The sequence below is a fragment of the Hippopotamus amphibius genome, chromosome 6, assembly GCF_030028045.1.
Source record: "Hippopotamus amphibius kiboko isolate mHipAmp2 chromosome 6, mHipAmp2.hap2, whole genome shotgun sequence".
NCBI classification, from domain to species: Eukaryota; Metazoa; Chordata; class Mammalia; order Artiodactyla; family Hippopotamidae; genus Hippopotamus; species Hippopotamus amphibius.
Genome location: NC_080191.1, coordinates 130815842 through 130827863, shown reverse-complemented (window position 1 = coordinate 130827863; position 12022 = coordinate 130815842). Strand labels below are relative to the sequence as shown.

Sequence of the window (12022 nt, the reverse complement as noted above, 5' to 3'; positions counted from 1 at the left end):
ACTAATTACTGAGGCCATACATACTCTGGTGCTTCTCACAGTAAAGTATAATGGCTAAACTGAAGTCCATTTCTGAAAACTTCATATAGAGTTTAATAAAGCACCACACCCTGACATTCTTCCCTATTCTGTAAATATGACATTTTACACACACACACACAGGCCTGCAAAAGCAAATGGCAGCAATGCTTACAGTAAGTTCCCTACATACGAACCTTCAAGTTTCGAACTAACTAACTTTGTTGAACTTACGAACAAACTGGACTCAACAAATGTGCTCTCAGAAAGTAACTCATTTGTATATAGGGGACTTACTGTATTTTCCTGCATTTAAATCACAGTAATTAGTACTAGTTAGTAAAATAAAGTATTTAAAAGTCCATTTCTAGATTGTTTTATATAAAAATAATTTCTGAATTTAAATAACCAGTTCAGTATTTTGTTTCAGGTAAGATTACCACATTCCATTTAGCTCAGTGTCTAGTATGAGGAATGCTGTTTACGTGAGTAGAGGTGTGGTAATTATTAAATAGGTGTCTTACATGTGGCTAATTTTAGATTGAATTAAGAAGAAATACAAAAAATATTTACATTTGACCAATCAATTAAAACTTTGCAGGTAGTTAAAATCTTTGAACTGGTAGATTTTTTTTTACAAAAAAATGTATTTTATTTTAAATTTTTATTGGAGTATAGTTAGCTTACAATGTCATGTTAGTTTCTGCTGTACAGAAAAGTGAATCAGCTATACATATACACATATCCACTCGTTCTTAGATTCTTTTCCCATGTAGGTTAATATACAGAGTATTAAGTAGAGTTCCCTGTGCTATATGGTAGGTCCTTATTAGTTATCTATTTTATATGTAGTAGTGTGTATATGTCAATCCCAATCTCCCAATTTACCCCTCCTGTGCATAACCATAAGTTTCTTTTCTACATCTGTGACTCTATTTCTGAAAAAAAAAAAAAAAAAAAAAAAAAACCAAAACTTTATTTTATGGTTTTATAATTAAATGTAACACATATATGTAACTGCATAAGGCAGAAATGTAAAATTTAATAAATATGTGTAAGGGTCAGAGAGTTCACCACATGCCTTGAATCAATTGCACACCCTTCTTCCTCTCCAGTAACCACCATCCTTCCATCCTTCGTGCTACGGAATTCAATTTTCTGTATGTCTTTAAAATTATACCACTTATACATATCTTTAATCAATGCAGTCTAACTGGTTAAGGAAGTTCCATCTATTATTCCTAGCTAACCAACAACTGTATTGTGACTTCTAATAAATGCTTTTTGTACATGAGATATGATTTTGCTTCCTTAATCTATTGATGTGGTGAAATTCACTTCTTTTTATAAAATATACTTTTCCTTGCATTATTAACAACTTGGTCATGATATGGATATAATTTTTCTAATATTTTATTCATGATAGTAATATCTTAGTTTTCTGAACGTGACTGGCCCATTGTTTTCCTTCCTGAAATTGTTCTTGCCAGATTGGTCATAAAGATCAAGCTTCTCTGAAAATAACTGAAGAGTGTATATGCATTTCCTTTTCTCTGGCATATGTTTTGTTTATTTGGAATTATTTCTTCTTGAATGCTTGATATAAATTGCCAGTGAAGTTTCTTACTAGGACTATTTTTATTATCGATTTTATTTGTTTAATGGTTATAAAATGGCTAATTTTTATTTCTCCTGTCTGTTTTGCAAGTTGTATTTTTCTTGGAATTTGTCCATTTAATTTAAATATTATTAAATGTTTTAATTTCAAAGTTCTTCAAAATAATTCTTTCAAGAATACAATGTAGAGTCTTAACTGGTCAGGGCTAACTCTTTTCCATGTTGAAGGGTCTGCAGTGTTGTCCTGTTCTCAATCTTGACATTAATTATTTGTATTTAACTTGTTTTTCCTCATTTGTCTTCCCAGAGATTTAAAATTTTTATTAGTCCTTTTAAAGAATTAACCTTTTGTTTTTTGTTCACATCTGCTGTAAGCTCATTTTGAATATCCTAATTTCTGTTCTTGTCATTATCACTATCTTTCGTCTATTTTTTAACTTGATTTCTTGAGTCAAATGCTTATTTCAGCCTTCCATCTTTTCTAATATATGCTTTTGAGGAAATACAATTTCCTGCAACCACTGTCCTAACTGTGGAGAACATATAAAAGATACATTATTTTAAATAGTGACCCACTGATCTTAATATATTTTCAAAATTTCCCTACAAAGAAGGATATTTTGTTGTCTTTTTCTCCTCCATTACTGCATTGTGGTAAGACTGCAAATGTTGTATGATTTAAATTCTGTGATTTTTTTTTTTTGAGATGTGCTTTATGGCAGTACTTGGTCAATTTTTAAAAATGATCATGTGTACTTGCTTGTTTCCCTGTTCTAATGGGTCCACTGAGTTAAATGCATTGATTGTTACTGCTGTCCTCTATACCCTTATTACTTTTGCCTGCTTGTTCTCTTAGTCACTGAAAGAGGTATTTTTAAATTTCTCACTGTGGTTGTGAACTTCAGTGTTTTCCTCTGCAGTTTTGCTCATATCTTCTCCCTATTTACAGCCATGTTATTAACTCCACACAGATTTGGAGTTGTATATTTTCCTGGTGGTTTAAACCTTTTCTGTAATGACATCATCTTCTTTACCTAAAAAAGCATTCAGATATTATTTCAGAGTATATATTTTCCATTCATTTACTTTCAAACTTTCTACTTATTTATTATCATTTTAGTCTGGCAATCTTGATCCTATAACCAGATCATTTAGCCCACTAATATTTAACTACCAAAATGATTGGTTTTAATCTACCATCTTATTTTGTGCATCCTGCTTTTTTTTCCTTTTTCTCTGTCTTTGAATTCTTTCAGATTAGTTGAACTTTCCATTGAATAGTTTTTTCCAATAGTAGTTTATAAGTTATGCCCTGTTTTTGTTCTTTAAATCATTTTTCTAAGAATTACAATGTGTATTCTTAACTTCTCAAAGACTACTGAACTTATCAAAGGCCATACTCTAGTTTTTCTTCAACTAGTACAAATCTTTCACCTTTTATCAAAGGCCAAATATTAATCTTTAGTTCTTCTTAGACAACAAAAAGAGCTTTTAAGACTTAAAATGTATTCTTGCCTCTCTTCTTAACATGGTTTGCTTTTCTTATATTTTAATTCTATATACCTTATTAAACTATCCAAATTTATTAAGATTTATCCACATTTTACCACATTTTTGGTCTTTTCTTCTTCCTGCATCTTAAACTTTTATCTGCATTTTCATTTTGTCTGAAACACTTTGTGTAAAGTATCTTTTAGTGTGTTCCATTAAGAGCAAATGCAATTATGGTATACTGAAATATCTATCTATATTTTGCCTTTATTCTTAAATATTTTTGTGGGGTGTAGAATTAGGTTCACAGTCTTTTTTGTGCTGCGCTTGGATCATGTAATTCCACTGACTCAGAACTTACATTCTCACTACTAAGAATAAGTTGTCACTATGACTTCTGCTTCTGTGAAAATACTATTCTTTTCGCTGATTGTTTTAAAATTTTCCCAATTTCTTTTTATTTCAATTTGTTTTGCTAGTTATCTATATTATTGATTTGCTGTGTCTCTATGTAGATTTCTTGCTAGTTAATTTACTTATTTTTAACATTTTCAAGTTAAAATGCTTAGGGTTCATGGCATTTCTTTTATGTGTAGCTTGATATCTTTCATCAGTTCTGCAAAATGTTCTACTGATATTATATAATATTATTAAATAGTCCCTTCTCCCATTCTCTCCCCATTGCTTTTGGTATAACATCTAAAATTCTATTGGATTTTCAGACTACATCTGCTATATTTATTATCTTCTTTTTTTTTCTTTTTGGTTCTCCATGCTTCATTATGCATAGTCATATATGAGTCAGTTTGACTCTTCAGCTGTGTAAAATCACAAGCAATTCAGGAAGATTTTGATTTTCACAATGTTACTTTTAGTTTTAGAATTTTTGTTTTTCAAATTGCACATTTATGCTGAAACTTGCAATCTTGGTTATGAATTAATTGAAAAAGTGGGATATTTATTTATATTTTGTGATTCATAACTCTAGTATCTGAATTTTGTGGAGTGCCTTTCTATTGTCTATTGATTCTGTTTGCTTTTCTTCATGATTTCTTATGCCTGGATATGTTTTATTCAGTGCCGGACACTCGGTTTCAAAAAATATTGGCATGAATACCTTAAAGTCTATGATGATACTATATTTTCAGGGAGAATTTTTATAAATTTTATACATTGTCAAGCACACGTCAATATCAACCACTCACACCACCTTAAGTTCAAGGCCTGAGATTTCCTGCAACCATCCAAGTGATGTGAAGCAAGGCTCTAAACAAACAGGAGATTTGTTCTACATCAGGTTCATCCTGACACCGAGGGCATATCTCACTTAAAAGTGAGGAATGTTTATGAGTGTCCCCATACTGGGAGGGCCCTGGAATTTAACTTCAACTCTAACCCTGAAAGGCTTCCAAATCTCATCTCAGTTGAATACTTTCCTTTTGATAGGCATATGTCTTTATGTCAGAGAGGACACTGAGTGTTGGGGTCATTTTTGTGGATTTTTCTTTCAATTTTAAAGAAAAATTTTAGCAGAGAAAGTTATCCTGTCTTATTAGCTGTTTGATGCTTTCCAGAATATTATAGGATATGTTATCTGGTTTTTTAATAATTATGGGTCAGAACTGATTAGTTCACCATTATAGAAGTCTAAGCAATGTAAGAGGAAGGGCTCATTATACAATACAGTACAAATAAATTGATGCTTGAAGAGATCAGGTGGCCTGTCCAAGGTCACAGCTGGGCATTACTTTAGCTCCAGAAATCTATCTCTTGATGTGTTCTTCATACGGCATCAAGATGCCTCTCAGAGAAACAGAGTGGGCAATGTAGAACTCAATTTCTAGGAAGTAGCAGGTATCTGTTCTGCAGTATATTTAGAACAAATCATAGCATTTATATCTTTCCTTTGACTAGAAATCATGAGGTTATCTTAAAGATACCAATAGCCAAAATTTATGTACTTTAAAATGTGTATAAAAATGAACAATAAAATCAACAAAATCCATAGCAAAGTATGTTTTCCTGCACAATAAGTTTATGTGCAACATTTATAATGAGAGTTAGTTATTAAATTGCAGACATTTATTTGAAAACTTATAAGGAACTTTTTTTCCCTACAAGAACATTGCTTCTAAGTCATCAGTGCCTTGCTTATTTCTTAGGTCAAATGATTTGTATCAAAAATGCTTTTACTCAAAATCTATTAGACAAATTACAAATATATACACTTTAAACTGATAGTTAACAGGTGTCCAGTTTTAGCTAAATATCATAGAAATATTGTGATAATTAATACCTGAAAATTATAATTCCTTGTGCAAGTGAATATTATCTATGAATCTGCTGACATCCTTGTCTCTAGGCAATTTCTTTATTCTGGTAACAACAGTTTTCATGCAAGGTTTAACATACTCTGTTGAAGAATACTGGAGTCATCTGATTCTCTAGTTATTAACTTTGTATCATTGATTAACTTTATAATACATCCCCTAAATATAACAGAATAGTATGGTACTCTGTTGACCTATTAATAATGCTTAAGCCAATGATTTAGAGAGTGGATTCATCATTTTATTTTAAAAAATCTGGCAGGGTATATAAATGTTCTCTAATATTGATCTCTATGTATTTCTAATCTCCAATACATTAATATAATAACTGCATTGAAATTTCAATGTCTGAAATAAACATATTGAAGTGTAGGATATTTTAAAAAACAAAACAAATCTGAGCATCATACCTGTTGAGTCACTGCTGCAGCTAAATTCCCTCCGGCACTGTCTCCAGAAATACCAATTCTTTCAGGATCTACACCATACTTGTCAAGAACATCATGGCATAAGAACCACTTTAGTGCATTATATACATCTTCAAGTTGGTTTGGAAAATGATGCTTAGGTGCTAGTCGGTAGCTGTGGACAGAATAACAATGTTCTTTAAGTCAATTATTTTTAATAAAAAATGTAATGTATGTGCATATTCTAACCTAAAAATCAAAAGTAAATTTTTTCTTTAGCAAACCTCATATTTTGGGTCATTATGAATTCAAAGACTCTTCCCCTTTATGATGATACTGGATATAACCATTTCTACAAATCTCATTTTTACAGAAGTAAAGGCTTGAATGACACAATTGGACTAGATTTAACACAAAACAAAACAAAACAAAACCCTGGTGATAATTTCCTGTAACTAAACTTCTTCCAGAATGTTATTTTCTTGCAGTCATTACACTTTACTAGTAACCAATAAATAAAGAACAAATCTTAGGAATTATTCTATTCCAACTTAATCTAATGATCAAGTTGGCATGCAGGATAGCTTCCTCCACAAGAGGGCACACAGCAGGATCAAGCAGTATGAGCAGTATTTTGTCTTGTGGAACTGAAAACCACAGCCACAGAAAGATAGAGAAAATGAAAAAGCAGAGGACTTTGTACCAGATGAAGGGACAGGACAAAGCCCCAGAAAAACAACTAAATGAAGAGGACATAGGCACCCTTACAAAAAAAGAATTCAGAATAATGATGGTGAAGATGATCCAGGACTTTGAAAAAAGACTGGATGCAAAGATTGGAAAGTTTATCAAAGACCTAGAAGAATTAAAGAGCAAACAAACAGAGATATGCAACACAATAACAGAAATGAAAAATACACTAGAAGGAACCAACAGCAGATTAACTGAGGCAGAAGGGCGAATAAGTGACCTGGAAGACAGAGTAGTGATAATCACTGATGTGAAAAAGAATAAGGAAAAATGAATGAAAAGAACTGAAGACAGCCTAAGAGACCTCTGGGACAATGTTAAACGCACCAACATTCACATTATAGGGGTCCCAGAAAGAGACGAGAGAGAGAAAGGAACTGAGAAAATATTGGAAGAGATTATAGTTGAAAACTTCCCTAACATGGGAAAGGAAATAGCTACCCAAGTCCAGGAAGTGCAGAGAGTCCCAGGCAGGATAAACCCAAGGAGAAACATGCCAAGACATATAGTAGTCCAATTGACAAAAATTAAAGACAGAGAAAAGTTATTAAAAGCAACAAGGGAAAAACGACAAATAACATACAAGGGAACTCCCATAAGGGTAACAGCTGATTTCTCAGCAGAAACTCTGCAAGCCGGAAGGGAGTGGCATGATATATTTCAAGTGATGAAAGGGAAGAACCTACAACCAAAAATACTCTACCCAGCAAGGATCTCATTCAGATTTGACAGAGAAATCCAAAGCTTTACACACAAGCAACAGCTAAGAGAATTCAGCACCACCAAACCAGCCCTACAACAAATGCTAAAGGAACTTCTCTAAGCGGGAAACATAAGAGAAGAAAAGGACCTACAGAAACAACAACAAAACAATTAAGAAAATGGTAATGGGAACATACATATCGATAGTTACCTTGAATGTAAATGCACTAAAGGCACCAACCAAAAGACACGGACTGGCTGAATGGATACAAAAACAAGACCCATATATATGCTGTCTACAAGAGACCCACTTCAGACCTAGGGACACATATAGATGGAAAGTGAGGGGATGGAAAAAGATATTCCATGCAAATGAAAATCAAAAGAAAGCTGGAGTGGCAATAGTCATATCAGATAAAATAGACTTTACAATAAAAAATGTTACAAGAGACAAGAATGGACATTACATAAAGATCAAGGGATCCATCCAAGAAGAGGAGATAACAATTATAAATACATATGCACCCAGTATAGGAGCACCTCCATACCTAAGGCAAATGCTAACAACTATAAAAGAGGAAATGCAAGGCAGAAAGAGAGACACAGATGTAGAGAACAAACACATGGACACCAAATGGGGAAAGCGGGGAGGGTTTGGGGGGGATGAATTTGGAGATTGGGATACCAAATTGTAGACTCTAAATATATGCTGTTTATTGTCTGTTAACTGTATCTCAATAAAAGTTCTTAGAAAAAAAAATACATACATCAGGCCTAATCCCAGGAAGAGCCTCAGAGTTGAGCCATAGTTTGTCTAAAAGGCAAAGACTTACTTTAGAATTGGCCCAATGACTCCACTTTTGAGCTTTTAGTACTGAAAGGCAGCTACAGGGAGTCAGATGGGTGACGTAGGTAGCATTCCAACATTATAAATCTTAATTAAATTTTTGAAAGAGAAATTTATAAAACTAAATGCAATGGAATGTAATTATCTTAAGAATCACACACATGCAGTGTGCCTTGATCCTTATTTTATTTGGGTCCTTTTATTAGTACATAGCTACTAACTGGGATAGTGGGATACTTTAGATGCAATCATACACTTAAAAAAGAAAAAAAAATTTGGCATGCAGTCACTACTATGTTTTTTCCATAGTTTCTTCATTTTTTCCATTCATTCCTATTGGGTTCATTTTCTATTAGTGATGATTGATCTAGAATGCTTTTTGAAAACAGATTTTGTCTGTACTCCTGTAAGTTATTTGGTGATGAACTGCTTTTAATGAATGATTACACTATAAAATATACACTAATTCCTTTAAAGCTATTTTATCACCGAATCCTCAAAAGAACTCAATGATACAGAAAATATTATGACTCCCCCCGTTTAAACATGAGAAAACAGAGCTAACACGATATTTAACTGGCAGTCATTCAGTTAACTTTAGGACCAGGTTTTGAACATCAGTTTCTGATTCTGAAGCCTCATTCTTATTCACTCTGCTAATTCAGAGCAGGCTAGAAGTCAGTGGAGGTCATTTGTCCATGAGATACAATAGTTTGATTTTATTCTAACAATTTCTTGACTTCCTGTTTTTGATCCCTGCTTGGCCTAACTATAAAACTCTTTTCTCTCTGACTCTTCTCTGGTCATGCTCAAGCTCACTTCTTCTATTCTCGCCTTCTCAGTTTCTTTAGAAACATTCCTGGCATAACCAAGGAATGACCAAGACAGCTGCAAGCATCTTACTGGATAAGGCACCCGGCCAAAACCCAAACAAACCCACAGTGCTCTTACTTGGTTGAAATGACAACAGCATCAAGTCTATCAGCTGTCCGTCTTGAAAGAAAGTCAGTATCAAACAAAGCTGAAATAAAAGAAATTAAAATCAGAGGCTGACCGATGAACTGGAGGGTGTTTCCTTCGGCAGAAAGCCTACTGCTACACGTTGTTCCTCATTGAAATGTTTTGGGAAAAATATTTCTAAAATTTCATCATAGCTACAGAACATAAATTCTTCTGCTCAGTGATCCCTTTACATGTGTATTGTCCTTCCCCACATTTTCACACTGGATAATTTAAACTAACTACATTATCATCAAGATTAATCTCTGCGCCCTTTATTTAGCAGGTGTTCTGTGTTGACAAAAGCAATACATAAATATTAACTCCTTGGCTTTCAGGAAGTCACAGTCTACTGGACACAGGAACAGGGAGGAACAGCCATATAAGCAAAAAGAAATATTGCAATATATGAGTTGCTTTAATGCAGGGCTATAGAAAGTGCTCTATGGGAATAGTATTAGGCTTCATCAAAACTGCCAGAGGAAGATGCAGAGTAAAGAGGAAGTAGGGAGAGCTGAGACCTGACTTATATATTCATATTTTCTAAAAGGCAGACAAGAAGGTATGTGTTTCCTGGGGATTTTTTTGGCCATGTATATGGGATGGGGATGGGTCACACATGTTTGCTATTATGCTTGGGTAAATTCTCCCTTTTGCTTATAAGAAAATTTTAAGAAAATAAAATGGAGTTTGCCAGAAATAAGAGGAGGGAGAAATCATACATTGCTAAAGGGAAAGGATCAGGACATGAGGTTCTCACAAACATTACAGCATGGGGGCCATGAAAGGAGGAGTACATATTATCTTCTGATGCTTTCAAAGTTGCATGTTAAATATTCTTAATGTGTCAAATACACACTAACTTTTAAACTTTTTTTTAACATTCACTACAAAAAGTCATGCTTATATTTTGGATTAAAACATACATTTTTATGTTTTTCTTTAATGTTAAAACAGAAAGCATCAGGCAAACACTATTGTGTTTCAGGACTTATTCTTACTTAGTTCCCTTACCTTATAAGCATGCCCCCATTCTTCAGGGATACTATGATAGAAAAATTTTTAAAGAAATGCTTTGGGCAGTGGAGACTCGTGAAAACTAATTGAAGCATGTCACAGTCAGATTTTTGTCTCAGAAACATTACCTCATTGCCAGCTGGTGACTTTACTGCTTGAATTTATAGAAAATGATAGGCAGGATGCACTGCCCCAATTTACATTTCCAATCTATATCAATACCCATCAATACCTCTTTTCCTCCTGTCACAGAGAAAGTTCTGTTCCTCTTCATGTATGTTGTCAATACTTTGTACTGAGTCCAATTCCCTCCTATATCCTCCCAGTCAGGCAAACCTCATCCCACCCTCCCCCGGCTCCACATCTCTCTAACATCCTTACCTTCAGCATATAAACATGTTCACAGGCCTTCCATATATAAATACAAAATATATATATATGTATTTATACATAAATAAAATAAGATTTTTATAAAGTAAAATTATATATAAGATGTTATATATATAATGCATAAAATATATTGAAAATGTATACATGTTTTATATAAAATAAAGATAAAATACCCTTACTCAATTCTGTGCTTTTTTTCCATCTAGCACCTTCCTTCTCATTCCCTTCCTATCTAAGCTTACTGAAAGGCTGGAGACACCATCTCATTTCTTAATTTCTCATCTACTATTCAACTCACATCATTTTGGTTTTCATTACAACGGTCCACCATTTCTGCAATTAACAAGTTTAATAATAATTTTTTAAGTTCATGAAATACTTTCCTTTCTTGCCTGTTATTTGCTACAGCTTTTGGTATTGATTATTCCCTTTCAGAAAGAGACTTAAAATAATTCCTTTCAACTAGCATAGGTCCAAAGTAATAAATTTCAAACAGCTGAAGTGTTCTGTTTTCTGTGATAACATTTAACATATGTCAGAATCAACACCTTAATAAAATGTATGCTATGTGATAAACTAAAATTTGCAACAAGAGGCACATACCAGCACTCCCCATACACCAACCACCACCATGAATATAAAATAAGCCCCTTCTTAGTGTCTCTGACTTTCGTTTTGGTACATATATACGGACAGGAACGTTGTTGAAAGTTGTCTCCGTCACAGTGACATTTTCATCAGATGTGGGTGGGACTTCTTGAAAGCTCATGAAGAACACTACAATGTTCGTGAAATGACTGATTCCCAATAGTTCAACAAACAGAGCCTAAAAGGAGAGAGAAGGGGGAAAACACACATAGGTTACAAATATCAAATGCCAATGCTGTTTATGAACACAGAAGTACATACATGTGCTCCTAAAGGTCCTGTGTCACACTGTCACAGGGAAGTCTGAATAGATTCAGAATCTGTACCACAAGAGTTGCCTCAGGTAAAAAAGATATTTGAAGAATTATTGAGGTATTACAACTTGGCAAATTTTATGCTTTCTACTTTGAGTACAAAGGTACACAAGGTATGCTGTCTACTCTATATAAGCTCAGAGTCAAGTGGGAGAAATGGATATATAAGCATTTATAAAACAATATAATCAATGTCTCAGACACATGTACAGAGAACTTTGGTAGAGGAAAATAGAGAGATAAACTAGATGCCTGGACATGAGTCCTGGGGACGAGTTTTCAAATAGATGGCGAACTCTGATATGCATATTGAAAGGGGAGTAGAGTTTGGCCAAACAAAGAAGGAAATCTCAGACCAAAGGAACAAAGGGATACTGGTATTACAATCAGAGAAATGCATGTAGTTTAGTAAAGCCTGAAGCAGTAAAGCTACTAAAGCTATTCTAACAAAGCATGACTGACAGAGGATACAGTGCAGAGGGAGTTCTCAGA

General features: G+C 33.7%; 1 protein-coding gene across 1 annotated transcript in view; it reads right to left on the bottom strand.

Moving 5' to 3' along the window:
* Nucleotides 1-12022, bottom strand: part of LOC130855884 (arylacetamide deacetylase-like) — a 45432-nt gene that overhangs the window by 9901 nt on the left and 23509 nt on the right. The window contains 3 exon segments of the mRNA XM_057739918.1: nucleotides 5867-6038; nucleotides 9114-9183; nucleotides 11172-11394. Of these exon segments, the coding sequence (XP_057595901.1) occupies nucleotides 5867-6038; nucleotides 9114-9183; nucleotides 11172-11394 (465 nt within the window).